The 16792-nt window shown below is 39.6% G+C and overlaps 1 protein-coding gene across 3 annotated transcripts in view; it reads right to left on the bottom strand.

Annotated features, from left to right (window-relative positions):
- Positions 1 to 16792, bottom strand: part of UBR3 (ubiquitin protein ligase E3 component n-recognin 3) — a 239565-nt gene that overhangs the window by 24821 nt on the left and 197952 nt on the right. For all 3 annotated transcript variants that reach the window (XM_046018934.1, XM_046018937.1, XM_046018935.1), the window contains exon 33: positions 4420 to 4544. In XM_046018934.1, coding sequence (XP_045874890.1) covers positions 4420 to 4544 — 125 coding nt within the window. The remainder of the gene's footprint in view (positions 1 to 4419; positions 4545 to 16792) is intronic.

Raw genomic sequence — 16792 nt, 5'->3', positions numbered from 1 at the left:
ATGTCAGGAACTGTACTTTGTGTTTTATATGTTTCCCTTTGCATAACAAAAATCTGAGCAATAAGTACCTGCTGTCTAGTTGATAGAATTTATTTTGGTAACACTGGAGTTTTTGACCTTGGAACTTGTCTAGATAATCAATTCTTTGTATTATCTTTAAACTACTCTTCTTACTGTCATATCATTCAGCAGTGTACTGTTATCATGCCCTGATTCTAAACTACAAAAACAGTCCTCTGACTCTATAACTGCCCTCTTTAAATCATGTGATCCATCCTACTCTTGCCAAATTAACCAATAGGATGATCACTTGCCAAATATGATGACCTATAGGTTACATATAATTCACAACAATTACTATCCCACTAAATTTAAAACAGCAATACATTATGTTTTTAAAATTAATTTAATCAGAGTTGTTTTTAAATAGGCAGAATTCACTTAAACTCAAAATACAGAAGACTCAAGAAAATATTACCGTGATTTTGCTGCTTATAATCAATGTGACATATTAAAGTTTCTAAAAATAGGGTGCCTGGGTGGCTCAGTGGTTAAGCAATTGCCTTCAGCTCAAGTCCTGATCCCGGAGTCCTAGAATCAAGTCCCACATCAGGCTCCCAGCTCCACAGGGAGTTTGCTTCACCCCCCCACCCCAAAATAAATAAATAAAATCTTTTTTTAAAAAAAGTTTTTAATTGAGATACCACCTGACACCAGTTAGAATGGCCAAAATTAGCAAGACAGGAAACAACGTGTGTTGGAGAGGATGTGGAGAAAGGGGAACCCTCTTACACTGCTGGTGGGAATGCAAGTTAGTGCAGCCACTTTGGAGAACAGTGTAGAGACTCCTGAAGAAATTAAGAATAGAGCTTCCCTATGACCCTGCAATTGCACTGCTGGGTATTTACCCCAAAGATACAGATGTAGTGAAAAGAAGGGCCATCTGTACCCCAATGTTTATTGCAGCAATGGCTACGGTCGCCAAACTGTGGAAAGAACCAAGACGCCCTTCAACGGATGAATGGATAAGGAAGATGTGGTCCATATACACGATGGAGTATTATGCCTCCATCAGAAAGGATGAATACCCAACTTTTGTAGCAACATGGACGGGACTGGAAGAGATTATGCTGAGCGAAATAAGCCAAGCAGAGAGAGTCAAGTATCATATGGTCTCACTTATTTGTGGAGCATAACAAATAACATGGAGGACATGGGGAGATGGAGAGGAGAGGGAGTTGAGGGAAACTGGAAGGGGAGATGAACCATGAGAGACTATGGACTCTGAAAAACAACCAGAGGGTTTTGAAGGGGCGGGGGGGGGGGGGGGTGGGAGGTTGAGGAACCAGGTGGTGGGTAATAGGGAGGGCACGTACTGCATGGAGCACTGGGTGTGATGCCAAAACAATGAACACTGTTATGCTGTAAATAAACAAATAAACGAATTAAAAAAAAAAGTTTTTAAAAATAAACAATTCAGCCTAAAAGCTTCCTAAATTCATATACCCTTCAGTAAGAGATTTATAGTACAACAAGGGGGAAGTATTTCAAGTCAAATACTTTCTAACTTATGAGAAAAATACCCTCCAATAAAAATAAATGATGTTCAGATCATCCAAGTAAGTTACAGAGTGATAATCAGCTTTTAAGTCATTATTATCAAAATACACCTTAAGCACTTCTTTCATACATGGCAGGACTATATGAGATCAGAAGTCAAATATAATGTAATATTCACTCTTTTATGGAGAACTTCTGGCCAGAAGATTTATTAGATAAGAAAATAATTTTATTTCATACATAAGAAGTCTTAGGAGAGCATATTATTATATAGGCAATATTTGAATTTACAAGTAAGGCTGTAAAGCTTAAGAGGGATATTTCTGGAACCATCGGTGAAAAGACCTAGAATTAAGATCAAAAGAATCCAAAGGAAGACATGCCTGGGTGGCTCAGTTAGGCGTCTACCTTCCCCTGGGGTCATGGTCCCGGGGTCCCTGTGTAAGGCTCCCTGCTCAGCAAGGAGTCTATTTCTCCCTCTTCTTCTGTCCCTCCCCACTGTTCGTGCTCTCTCTCTCTCCCAAATAAATAAATAAAATCTTAAGGGGAAAAAAAAAAGAGAGAGAGAATCCAGTAGAAGAGATGGCAAAGGTATGTGGATTAAATGAAGAAAAGGATTAGAGGTTGAGACATGCAACAGTTATGTGTGGGGCAGATACTTTGTCTAAATTATAGTAGTTCTTCAAATTTTGCGGGTGACAGGCCCTTTGAGTATGCTGGATGCTATGGTCCCATTCCTCAGCAAAACGAACAAAAGGAAAGGAAAGGACCTCGGTTATGAAATCCCAATATAGTCTTTTAACAGAAATTCCACCAACCAAGAGAACACAATTTATACCAACTGTAATAATTATTTTTCCAGCACAACTAAACTTCATTATCTTTTAAAAATACATAGTACCTATATTTTTATTGCCCTGGACCGGATTAGAGCTGGCAAAAATCTGTTTTCATTGGAATTATCATATCTGAGGGATAAGAAATGAGGGATGGAATGAGTAAGTGAGACTCAATGAAGAAACGAAAGAAGTAAAGAAGGGGGTGAGAGAAGGAAGGAATAAGTAAAAGAAGAAGGAAACTTTTAAAAAGGAATGAATGATGCAGAATAGTCACAGAAATCACAATGATATGTTTCACTACTTGTAAATATTGTTGTTGCTATTATGTACAATCTGCTATATATAAATGTTTAGATTATAGAAAAAACTAGCAACATGTGGCAAACCAACAGGATACCATAATTTTTTGTTTCCATTCACTAAAAGCAATTTATATGGTCAAAAACTTCTAACTTATGTTCTGATAAGAATCTGCCTTATATTAAATGTTTCATTAACTATTTTTTAAAATAGCTAATAATTATCAAATTGAGAAAGAAAATTGACAGAACAGTTACCCTAAATTAGTTCCAAAACAGATTTACAATTGTCTAATTTTCTGTCATCAGGTCTCATTTTAGCAAACAATCAGATGAATATATTTAGACCTAAATTATATCAGAAAATGTTTTAAATGTGTACTGTTCCATGATTAGATAGCTTATTAAGGAAATATGTTTAACAATGACACAGCATGGAAACCTAATATACCTGATTTGAATACTAACAATCCAAGTATCAGATTACAATGCAGAGATATTGAAAGAGTATTTAGAAAAAAGAAAGATAATTATAGAAGGCAAAATTATCCAAGAATGAACTATTTAGTGGCAGGACCTCAGCCTAGCATTCAGGCCAAAACCAATACCCCTAATTAAGACATAATGAACTTGGTGATACTATATTAAATTTTTGTATATATAATCATGGTTTGTGAGTAAGCTAGTAATAAAAGTGAAGGCTATATTGAATTCAATTCATGTGTAAGTTTACTTTCCTTTGATATAAGTAGATACGATTGTAATACAAACCTTTCAGTAAGGTTTAAAACCTCCTGAAGAGTCTATAAACCAATCAATAGGTTTAATTAACATTGCACTTGCTATTTTTTCCTACCAACTTCCCCAGTAAACACTGAATTAATTTTCTTATTTTACCTATGCCTCAGCCAAACCACTAAGTCAGTTCTTTAGTTCTACAGTATCACTTTCATTCTGAAGTCACTGAAAACACTTACATTTAACTAAACTTGCATACTTTTTCTAAATTGTTTATGTAATTTTAACCAGAAAACTTTAAATTTGCTAAGAACTCATGTATATTTTTGAAGAGGGGAGGGGTGCAGGCAGAGGAACAGGGACAGAATCTTTAGCAGCCTCCATGCCCAGCATGGAGCCAGACATGGGGCTCAATGCCACAACCTTGCGATCATGACCTGAGAGAAAAACCAAGAGCCGAATGCTTAACTGACTAAGCCACCCAGGCGCCCCACTTACGTATTTTTTTAGCATGGAAAAATTAGTAAAGAAGCATAATTAAGAAAAGGCTAGGATTTTAAAATTCATTACTGATGAGTCGAAACCCATCTTTGGATTGACTGGAAATAGGAGCAACAAGCAGAAAAGATGACAAATAAGTAAAATAGGTAAGTCTGCAGATACTTTATTACTTGCTCACTGGCTGGAACAATTTTTGTAATTTCTCTAAGTTTAAGACTTGCAAGCAAAAGCAAAATAAAACTTCCCAAATAAAAAGGGAAAAAAGGCCAAGGTTTAAAGATAGATGCAGAAGACCTCATTGATCAAGGAAACATTTTTAACTTTTTTAATCTAAAGGTGCTCCATTTCAATTGAAATACTTTTTTTTTCAAAAGTTTTTTTTCAAAAGTTTGCCTTTCAAACACCAAATCTCATTCATTCATACCCCCAACTTAAATGAGTTAACCAAACTACTAAATGACAAATTCAGGCAAGACACTAACCTTTTTGAGAGCTCCCGTGTGTTTCCAGGCTGACCTATCTTCCTCATTGCATTTAACTGAAAGTGCCACAAGAGCTTGTGTGTATAGAAGGGTAAAAAGCACCTTCACAATGCAGGTGAAATGGTCTACAAGAGAAAGAGAAGATCATTATTTCTTTGAAATCTAGACATTTTGTACTCAAGACCATTTCACAAGTATATGTCTTTCTTTAAACATGTAATTGGTTTTGCTCAACATTTAAGCAGTTAATAAAATGAGATTATGAGATACTATATTTGCTGCCAACTGATCTGAAACCCTAAAAGCAACATTCCTTTATTCATCCACAGAATATGTAAATGAGAAGCATTTAGCATAGTGTAAAGTGTGCTCTGTTTTAGAAGACCAGAATGCTAATGTCACTCAACCTTGAATAGCTGTGTAATGTTGGCAAATCCCCTTCCTGGACATTATGTGATTAACAACAATGTCTAGGAGCTACTGTTTAAAACCAACACTTCGCCTCTTTCTAAAGTACCATATAAACCTTATAAAGAATATAATAGATAAATTAGAACTTCTAATTTTTTTAAAAGGAAATACCAATATTTTAGGTACTCTGAGTTTAAAAATTCAATTTAAAACTGTAACAATGCAAAAACAGTGGTAACAATATATAAAATGCCTGGTAGCTTCTGGAACATATTCAGTACTTAATAAATGATCGCTCAAAAATCATAATATTTACATACAGCTAATAATTTAGAAATATCCTCAACCAAGCCTCATAACAGTCTCAGTTGGACATTTAAGTTTCAAAAGGATGTGCCTCTATTAACAAAGCTAATAAGTACCCAGGTCTGAACTTGAATCCATACAGATCATCTTATTGCAGGTTCAGTTTCCTTCATTGTTGACACTGCTCCACTAATAAATGGGTAATACCACTTAATCAGTTGCTAAAGTCAGAAACCTATAGATATCCTTGATACTTTCCTATTTTATTCTCCCCACATGAAAACAATCACTAAGTCCTATCAATTCTACATTTAATAATTCTCTCAAGTCAGTTCCAACACCCCAGACCAGTCTTCTAACCTTTCTTGCCTACACCTATAAGCCCAGATTAAAGAGCTGTCTTGGAGGTCCCCAAGATAACTTCCAAGCTGATGATGCACTAGGAGGACCCATAAGACTCAGCATATGGTCCTATGATTTATTACAGCAAGTGATACAAAGTAAAATCAGAGAAGGCAAAAGGAACATTGGGCATAGTCCAGATGAAACTTCCAGAGTTCTCCACCAGTAGAGTAACATGGGCATGCTTAATTCCTCTAACAATAGACTGTGAAAGCATGTGAGAAACTGACACCAGGGAAGCTCTTTAAGAGAAAGTCAGTGTCCAGGGTTTTCATTGGGGACAGGTCACATAGGCACCCTCTAGCACATATTAAAGTTCTGGCACATATCAAAGTTCTAAACTTCCAGGAGGAAAGCAGATATGTTCAGCATAAACCAACATTTGTACAGTTTAGACAAAGCAAGCCACTCTCATCAGTTCTATGGATGGTGGAAATGATGCAGACCCTTCCCAAATCATGGTTCCCAGATGCCAGTCAAGGCCTTGCAAAAGTTAACAGTCAAGCCTTTTATGTTAACTCTTTCCTGCACAATGATTTATGTGCATCATCCCTTAGCCCCCTGCAATCTACTTTTTTTTTTTTTAAAGCAGCCATTGATCCTTATAAAAGAAGTATCTGGGCACCTTTAAGTGGTGACTCCACATCTGTCCACCTCCCCATGTCTGACCCAGCCCCCCAACCCAGCAACTGGGCCCCCAGGGATCCTGCCCCTTCCTGAGCCAGGGCTACTCTGACGGTCCTGTGCCTTCTCTCTCCAGGAGCTCAGAGCTTGTGGCTGCAGACCTAGCACCATGAAGCAGGTGTTCTGCCTCAGGCCCAGCTCTGGCTGCGCGACACCTGCCCACCCCCCCCACCCCACCCCCCACCAAAAGAAGTATTTGGTACAATATTGGGTCTCTGTACAAGTTGAAATACTCTTTCCTTCCTCAGAGCCTGGCTAACTCTTGGTCAGATGACAACTTAAGCTCACTTACTAAGGAAAATCTTTCCTGATTTTAAAGTAAGTGAGTGGGTATGTGCATGCACACATATACACGCACTGTCTCATACTCATGTTGGTAGGTTGGGGTGGGAACTTGACATAGCTGAGCAAGTTGGAGTGCCCATCTGGGAGCTTTCTAAGTAGAGGTAGATGGAAGGTATAAAGATGTGAGCCTGGACGTGTCAGAGATCACACCCCTGGTCCACGGCAGAGACTGTCTAAAGTAACACTGAATGAAGCAGATCCACAGAGAGAAGAGACCCAAGACAACAAAAACCCTGGCAGCATCCAAAGCCCTGGTTCTGATAATTCCCACGACTACCCTCAAATCTATAGTTTGGTAATGCGAGTCCATCAGTGTTCTTCCTCTGTGCTTTTAAGCCAAATGTTTAAAATGCCCTAACACCTAGGTGATGAACACATGTAGGATTCAGACAATAAGAACTTACAATCTGGATAGAGAGAAAGAGACAGACAGATGACTACACACATGCATATGGTATACTGGGAGAAAATAAGAGAAGGAACTAATGGAGATAAGGACAGGGCATAGAAAAAAAGTAAAGCCTCCTGTATCAACCAGCAAAGTTGAGTCTTGAATAATAAAGAGAAGTAAGCCATTTAATAAGGCAGGGACAGGGAGAGGTAAAGAAAAGGGGATTCCAGACAGATGAAGTCATTTCTATGAGGGCACAGAAAAAGCCTAAGGTTTACAAGAATTGTAAACTGTCCAGTGTAACTAGAATACAAGTAGTGATTTTTGAGAGATGAAGCTAGAAAAGCAATCTTTGTGCTAAAAATGAAAGGCTGTGAACTATAGGCTACCTGTTTGCAGCCTACAGAGATGTCTGGTTTGCCTTTACCCTGTTTAGTTTTTAGTTACTGATGTTTAAAAATAGGATATTTCTTATAGAAGTCTCAAATTCCCCTTATTCTCAAAAAACAGGAAGATCTGACAACACTGGGCACACATTCTTATATGTCAACAATGATCTGTCAACAAGGACTGTCACAGTCCTCCACTCCTGATTATATCAAACCAAAAAATGTTTCACAAGGAGTCAGTACATAGCATTATGGTTAAGAATGAATTTAGGCTATGAAGCCAAATTGTCTAGATTTAACTCTGACTCTTCAGATCTTAGGCAGGTTAGTAATACACTTTTGCTTTTATTTCCTCATCTATTTAATGGAGATAATAATCTCACCTACCTTAAAGGGATTAAGTGAAATAAGGTTTATACTTAAATGCTTAAAACAGTAAATATCTGTTATTAATATTAATATTTATGTTACTTTTTTGATTATCTATAGGCATTTGATTTATAGTCCCTAGACTGGCCAATAATGGAAGCCACTGAAGAACTTCAAGCATGAGAATGATATCAGATTTATATTTTAATATATTCACTGTTGGTATAAGGTTAAGACGGTGGAAGAGTACGGCAACCCTAAGCTTGCTTCTTCCCTCAAAAACAGCTAGAGAAATATCAATCTATCCAAATGTCATTCAGAACACCCAAGAAGTTGATCTGAGGACTGAAAGAACAAAGCTGCATGTCTACAAGCAGAAAAGGTAACCAACTCAAGGAAGGCAGGGGCTGCAGAGTTGATCTTGGGGAGAAAAGAGCCATGGGAGCTGTGGAGGGGTAGGAGCTCTGATTGCAGAGAGAGGAGCAAAAGAGAGAGAATGAGAGAGAGAGAAAGAGTAAAAAAGAGAAGGAGAAGGGGCAAGATGGCTGAGAAGTAGGAGATCCTGGTTCAACCAGTCCCCTGAATTGAGCTAAATATCTATCAGAACACTCTGAACACCCATGAAATCAGCCTGAGATGTAAGATTATACACTTCTGGATCTCTACAGGAGCAGAAGACACCAGTAGAGAGGTACAGTGGAGTGGGAGCACTTGGACTGATATCAGAGTTAAATAGAAGGGGGAGAGAGCCACCAGAAGTGACCCACTGGAAAGAACTACCCCAATACGAAAGTGCCCTGTGCTTGGAGATCAGCATTAACTTGGAGTCTCGTTAAAAGCACTCAAAAAGAACAAAGGGTCTTAAGGAGCAATTGGTGGAATCAGGAGGCCACAGGCACTGACCTAAGCCCATAGTCCCAGGGCGGTCACAGCCAGCGCCCACCCGTGTCTGAGAGATCCTGGTGGGAGCCCCAGTTGGTAGTCCCTGAGGCCGTGGCTTTCTGCTGCTTCCACCACCACTGGGGCTGTGCACATCCCTGCCCGCTCCTGAGAGAGCCTGACGCAGGCTTCTGCCAGAGGTCCCTGGACCCTCAGCCTTCTGTGACCTGAGCTATCGGGTCTGAGTGCACCTGACAAGGGCATGGACTCCAGACAGAGGTCCCGACAATGGCAGCCACTGGCATCAGGCTTGTTCAGACCAATATCATGGTAGTTTTAATGGCACGGGGAGTACAGGGACAAGCGGGGGCCTCGGGTGACCACTGAGATGGTGGCTGGGAGTGCGCACCACGTGTGGGAGATTGCGGTATTCAACGGAGTTCCCAGAAGGGGAGTCTGTGTGTTCTGGACCATCCAGAGGGGAGCAGACTGAGGCTTCTCTCTGAGGCGTTGGTCTGGACAGTTTACTTTGCGCTAACCCTCCAAAAAGCCGCAAAAAGCCGCCAAAGAACAAAAACCTCCAGAGAACAAAAGCCTGAAAAACCGGTTTCCACAGAGCCCAGCCCCTTGAAAGAGGGCAGGGTGACACACCCCAAGCAAGACTGACTGAAAAAACAATGGGGCAGGCCCCTCCTCCAGAAGACAAGCCAAAAGAACAAGAGGACAATAACCACAGGGTCCCCATAAAACTGTAAAACCCCAACATCAGGGGAAAACAATATATTAAGCTCCCGGTATTGTCCCAAAACCTGTATATTTCATAGATACAACTTTTTGTTTTAATTTGTTCTCACGATTCTTTTTTAAATCTACTTACCATTATGACTAGACGTTTAATACAACATATTAACTTTTTAACTTGAACTTTTTTCATACATATACCTGTGTTTCTTTTTCTTTTTTTTTTAAATATATAGATATAGATATGAGCTTCAAGGTAATCCTTTTTCCCTATTCAATATTACCCCTATATATAAACCAGTTTTAATTTCCCCCTATCTCTGGAAAGTTGAGCCCATTAACAAAAATAACAAGATACACCCAGGAAGAACTGAAATAACCTTTCTCACCAACATCAAGAGTTTATAACCTCTGGAGTGCCAGGGTGGCTCAGTGGGTTAAAGCCTCTGCCTTCAGCTCAGGTCATGATCCCAGGGTCCTGGGATCGAGCCCTGCATCAGGCTCTCCGCTCAGCAGGGAACCTGCTTCCTCCCCTTTCTCTCTGCCTGCCTCTCTACCTACTTGTGATCTCCGTCTGTCAAATAAATAAAATCTTTTAAAAAAAAAAGTTTATAACCTCCTTCCCATCTTATTCTTCTGTCAGTGTTTCAATGTATTTACTTTTGGTTTTGTACTATATAAATCTTATTCTTGGGTTTCGTTTTGGCTGGGTTTTCTTTTTTTTTTCTTTTACTTTTGCTGGTCTTTTTGTTTGTTCATTTTTGTTTATATACCTTATAAATCTTACTTTGGGGGCTCATTTTGGTTGGGTCTTTTTTTTTTTTTTCTCTTTTTCTCTTCTTTTTGGTGGTGCCTTCCGATTGCTCTGAACTTTCCAAGGTGCACCTTGACTGGATCATGGGTTGATATATTCATCTATACATTCCCTCAATTACCTCTCACCAAAATGACTAGAGGAGGAACACCCCACAGAGGAAAAATTCAGAGACTGTGACCTCCGCCACAGATTGGGTATGGACATAAAACAACATGTCGGAAATGGAATTCAGGGTAACAATTATCCAGGCAGTGGCTAGGGCGGAGAAGAATATTAGACTCTCTAAGGGCAGAAGTAGAGCTGATCTGGCAGAACTTAAAAATGCTGTCAATGAGATCCAATCTATTCTAAATACTCTAACAGTGAGGGTAAATGAGGCAGAAGATCAAATTAGTGATCTAGAAGACAAACTGATAGAAAAGAAGGATCAGGAGGAGGCCCGGAACAAACAGCTTAGAAGCCATGAAAACAGAACTAGGGAAATAAATGACGCTATGAAGCATTCCAATGTCAGAATTATTGGGATCCTGGAGGGAGTGGAGAGAGAGAGAAGACTAGAAGATATAGATCACAATGCTTTGAAACTGTAACTTAACCACAGGAAAAAGTGTGGAAAGAATTCAAACACTTGGAAACTAAAGGCCATCCTGCTCAAAAATGTTTGGATCAATCAGGAAATCAAAGAAGAACTTAAACAGTTCATGAAAACCAATGAGAAGGAAGACACATCGGTGCAAAACCTACGGGATACGGCAAAGGTGGTCCTAAGGGGAAATACATAGCCATCCAAGCTCACTCCAAAAAACTGAAAAATCCTGAATACACCAACTCTCCTTATACCTTAAAGAACTAGAAAATCAACAATAAATTAAGCCAACCCCATGCACAAGAACAGAAATAAGATTGGAGCAGAGATCAATGAGTTAGAAACTAGAGATATGGTAGAACACATCAACGAAACTAGAAGCTGGTTTTTTTAAGAATAAGATTGATAAACCACTAGCCAAACTAATCCAAAAGAAGAATGGACCCAAATTAATAAAATTATGAATGAAGGGGGAGAGATCATGACCAACACCAAGGAAATAGAAACAATCATCAGAAATTATTATCAAGTTATATCCCAATAAGTTAAGAAATGTAGAAGAAATACCTGCATTCCTAGAAACCTATAAACTTCCAAGACTGAAACAGGAAGACACTGACAACCTGAAAAGACCAGTACCTAGTAATGAGATCGAAGGAGTGATCAAAAACCTCCAAAAAAACAAGAGTCCAGGACCTGACAGATTCCCTGAGGAATTCTACCAAACATTCAAAGAAGAAATAATACGTATTCTCCTGAAGTTGTTTCAAAAAAGAAACAGAAGGAAAACTTCCAGTCTCTTTCTATGAAGCCAGCATTACCTTGATCCCCAAACCAGGCAAAAACTCCATCAAAAAGAATTTCAGACAAATATGGACACCAAGTTTCTCAACAAGATCCTAGCTAATAGGATCCCACAGTACATTAAAAACATTATCCACCATGACCAGGTGGGATATATCCCTGGGATGCAAGGGTGGTTCAACATTCGCCAATCAATCAGTGTGATAGAACAAATCAATAAGAGAAGAGACGAGAACCACATGGTTCTCTACATTGATGCAGAAAAAGCATTTGACAAAAATAGCATCCGTTCCTGATTAAAACTCTTCAAAGTATAGGGATAGAGGGAATATTCAACTTCATAAAATCTACCTATGAAAACCCCCAGAGAATATCATTCTCAGTGGGGAAAAACTGACAGCCTTCCCACTGAGATCAGGCACGACAAGGATGCCCACTCTCACCACTGTTGTTCAACAAAGTAGTAGAAGTCCTACTAACAGCAGAGAACAAAAAGAAATAAAAGGCATTCAAATTGGCAAAGAAGAAGTCAAACTCTCTCTTCTCAGATGACATAATACTTCATATGGAAAGCCCAAAAGACTCTACCCCCAAACTACTATAACTCATACAGCAATTCAGTAATGTGGCAGGATACAAAATCAATGTGCAGAAATCAATTGCTTTCTTATACACTAACAATGAAAATATAGAAAGGGAAATTAGAAAATCGATTTCATTTATCATAACACCAAGAACCATAAGATACCTGGGAATAAACCTAACCAAAGAGGTAAAAGATCTGTACTCGAGGAACTACAGAACACTCATGAAAGAAATTGAAGAAGACACAAAAACATGGAAGAGCATTCCATGCTCTTGAACTAGAAGAATAAACATTGTTAAAATGTCTATACTGCCCAGAGCAATCTATACTTTTAATGTCTTCCTGATGAAAATTGCACTGGTATTTTCCAAAGTGCTGGAACAAACAATCCTAAAATTTGTATAGAACCAGAAAAGACCCCAAATCACTAAGGAAATGTTGAAAAAGAAAAACAAAGCTGCGGGCATCATGTTGCCTGATTTCAAGCTTTACTACAAGGCTGTGATCACCAAGACAGCATGGTACTGGCACAAAAATAGACACATAGACCAGTGGAACAGAGTAGAGAGTCCAGATATGGGCCCTCAACTCTATGGCCAAATAATATTTGCAAAAGCAGGAAAAAATATCCAGTGGGAAAAAAGACAAGTCTCTTCAATAAACGGTGCTGGGAAAATTGGACAGCTATGTATAGAAGAATGAAACTTGACCATTCTCTTACACCATACACAAAGATAAACTCAAAATGGATGAAAGACCTCAACATGAGGCAGGAATCTATCAAAATCCTAGAGGAGAACATAGGCAGTAACTTCTTTGACATCGGTCACAGCAATTTCTTTTAAGATATGTCTCCAAAGGCAAAGGAAACAAAAGTGAAAATGAACTTTTAAGACTTCATCAAGATAAAAAGCTTCTGCACAGCAAAGGAAACAGTCAACAAAACAAAGAGGCAACCCACGAACTGGGAGAAGATATTTGCAAATGACACTACAAAGGGCTGATATCCAAGATCTATAAAGAATTCCTCAAACTCAACACCCAAGAAACAGATAATCACATAAAAAAATGGCATAATCACATCAAAAAAATGGCCAGAAGATATGGATACTTCTCCAAAGAAGACATGCAAATGGCTAACAGACACATGAAGAAATGTTCATCATCATCAGCCATCAGAGAAATTCAAATCAAACCACCAAGATACCTGAGATACCAGGTTACACCAGCTAGAATGGCCAAAATTAACAAGACAGGAAACAAGTGTTGGAGAGGATGTAGAGGAGGGGGAACCCTCTCAAACTGTTGGTGAGAATGCAAGGTAGTGCAGTCACTTTGGAAAACAGTGTGGAGATTCTTCCAAAAGTTAAAAATAGAGCTACCCTATGATTCTGCAATTGCGCTACTGGGTATTTACCCTAAAGATACAGATGTAGTGAAAAGAAGGGCCATCAGTACCCCACTGGTCAGAGCAGCAATGGCCACAGTCACAAAACTGTGGAAAGAGTCAAAATGCCCTTTAACAGATGAATGGATAAAGAGGATATGGTCCATACATACAATGGAATATTACATAGCCAATAGAAAGGATGAATACCCAACTTTTCTATCAACATGGACAGGACTAGAGGAGATTATGCTGAGTGAAATAAGTTAAGCAGAGAGTCAATTATCACATGGTTTCACTTGTGGAGCATAAGGAATAACATGGAGGACATCAGGAGAAGGAAAGGAAAAGTGAATTGGAGGAAATCGGAGGGGGAGATGAACCATGAGATACTGTGGACTCCGAGAAACAAACTGAGTTTTGGAGGGGAGATGGGTAGTGGGATGCGTGAGCCTCGTGGTGGGTATTAAGGAGGGCACATATTGCATGGAGAACTGGGTATGGTGCATAAATAATGAATCTTGGAACACTGGAAAAATTTTAAAAAATGAGTAAAAAAGAATAAAAACACACAGAGGGGACTGCACCAAAAAACGCTTCCCCAAAACCACTGATTGAGGAAAGGAGAAAGTTTAAATACTGCATTTTTTGTAAACAGCAGAGTACAGAGTCTGAAGTTTCAGAGCTCAACACCATCACCAAGGTCACAACTGATGGCCTTAGTGCTACCCCTGTAGGGAAGAAGGGTGGAGACCAGGGAGTGGGCAGCGTGGTCGGAGGATGCCCTGGGTCCCACAGGGATAAAGAGTTCCCCTGCTTGGAGTGCATTTGGCAGAGATTATATGGCTTCCGTCGGGGGGCAAAGACCCTGCAGGTGCCATTGAGCTGCCCTCTTCAGCAGCACAGGAACAAAGAAGATGGCTGAGGGCAGCAAACCTTGGCAGTGGCTTTGTGCTATGATTTACTCTAAACTCCAAGCCACTGTGCAGTTGTGTGACAGCTTTCTGGGCTAACCAGCACCAGCCACAGTGCAGCGAGATCCGCCCCCAGATGATCAGTGCAGGTCCAGCCTCAGGGGGTCTCTGAAGTTTGGCGTTTTGAAACTTAGCCATGCCTAAGATAAAATACAGGAGTGCTGTACCGTGTGGCAGTCATCCAGCCTGGACACAGACAGGGTGAAGGTTGGGATCTGATGGAAGCTGGAGACAAAGGAGGCGTAACTGTTTGCTTGTCTGTGAGGACTTCCTGAGTAGTGACGGGCATGAGCTCCCAGTCCTGAGATAAGAGTGGGTTGAAGCCATTCCCCCCACCCCAACTCTGTCCCCCATCAACACTGATCAACTTCAGTGAGCAAAAGAGCACCACCAAGTGAAGCCAGAGCTACTTACACCAAGCTCTAACTCCTTGCACCCTGCAGATGCATCTCCACTAGGACAAGTCCACCTGAGAATCAGAGCAGCAGGCCCCTCCTCCAGAAGACCAGCACAAACCCCCTGCCCACACCAAATCTACCAGTCAGAGAGCACTGTAAAGCTTCAGCTCTAGGAGAAGCAGGATCTAGCTTCTCTGGGGTGTATTCTTGGGTTTTTTGTTTTCTTTTTTGTTTTTAATACAGAAAACAATTTTATTTTTTAGATTTACCTTTTCGTAACAAACAGACCAAAACACACCTAGGATCTAGCATACTTTAATTTTATTTTATTTGGACCTCCAAAATGACAAGATGGAGGAATTCACCCCAAAAGAAAGAAAAGAAAGAAGTGATAGCCAGGCATTTAATCAAACAGATATAATATGTCTAAACTAGAATTTGAAACAACAATTACAAGGATATTAGCTGGACTTGGGGGGGGGAGCATAGAAGACACTAGAGAATCCCTTACTAGAGATAAAAGAACTAAAAACTAGTCTGGCCAAAATTTTTTAAAAATGCTATAACTGAGATGTCAATCAGAATGGATGCCACAACAACAAGGATGGATGAATCAGAGGAATAAATCAGTGATGTAGAAAATAAATGGAAAATAATGAAACTAAGAAGAGGGAAAGAAATGTACTGGATCACAAATGTAGATATAGGGAACTCAGCAATTCCTTAAAGTGTAATAACATTCTTATCATAGAAGTTCCAGAGATGGAGAGAAAAGGGGGCAGAACGTTTGTTTGTGCAAATTACTGTTGAAAACCTCCCCTAATCTGAGGAAAGAAACAGACGACAAAATCCAAGAAGCACAGAGAACTCCCACGAAGTTCAACAAAAGCTGGCCATTACAAAGACATATCATAGCCAAATTCACAACATACACAGAGAAGACTCCTGAAAGCAGCAAGGGGAGAAAAGTCCTTAACTTACAAGGGAAGACAGAGTCAGGTTCACAGCAGATCTGTCCACAGAAATTTGGCAGGCCAGAAGAAAGTGGCAGGATATATTCAACATGCCGAATGGGAAAATATGTAACCAAGAATACTTTATCAAGCAAGGCTGCCATTCAGAATAGAAGGAAAGATAGTTTCTCAGACAAACAAAACGTAAGGGAGTTCATGACCACTAAACTAGCCCTGCAAAATATATTAAGAGGAACTCTGAGTAGGGGGGAAAAGACCAAAGCAACAAAGACTACAAAGGAATAGAGAACATCTCCAAAAACATCGCCTTTACAGGTAATACAATGGCACTAAATTCATATCTATCAATAATCACTCTGAAAGTAAATGGACAAGATGCTCCATACAAAAGACAGAATGGATAAAAAACAAGACCCATCTAAAATATTCACTGCTACTTCTTAGGAGAAAAAGACTGAAACAAGACAAGATTACAGGCAAGACAACCTATTAGCAGATAGCAAAAGTACCACAAATGAGAAATTAGGTGACCTGAACTAAGGAAGAATAATGATGATAGAGAGAATGAATTAAAGAAAGATTTAAATGATAAAAACAACAAGATCTGGTAGCCCTCTGAAGGTAGAGAATGATGGAAGTCTCTCACTGTACAACAAAGAGCAGACAAAGGTAGCACTGACTAAAACTGAATGACTAAAACAGAGGAAGAGGGTAAGTTTGAATGGGGAGAAAATGAATTACTGTGACATATGCTGAGCTTGAGGTATGTGTAGGAGTCTGGGTCTGGAGCTCACCAGGGAGTTGTCAACTGCAGCTAGAGATTTGGGAATCATCAGAAAATAGGTGAGTTGAAGTTATGGGAAAGAAGATAAAATTGAGAAGGGGCAGGAACAAGAACAACTCCAAGAACAGTGAGAGGAAGAGGTGAAT

The sequence above is a fragment of the Meles meles genome, chromosome 9 (assembly GCF_922984935.1).
Source record: "Meles meles chromosome 9, mMelMel3.1 paternal haplotype, whole genome shotgun sequence".
NCBI lineage: Eukaryota > Metazoa > Chordata > Mammalia > Carnivora > Mustelidae > Meles > Meles meles.
The sequence above is the reverse complement of the archived record's forward strand: the minus strand, read 5'-3'. Positions and strand labels throughout refer to the sequence as shown.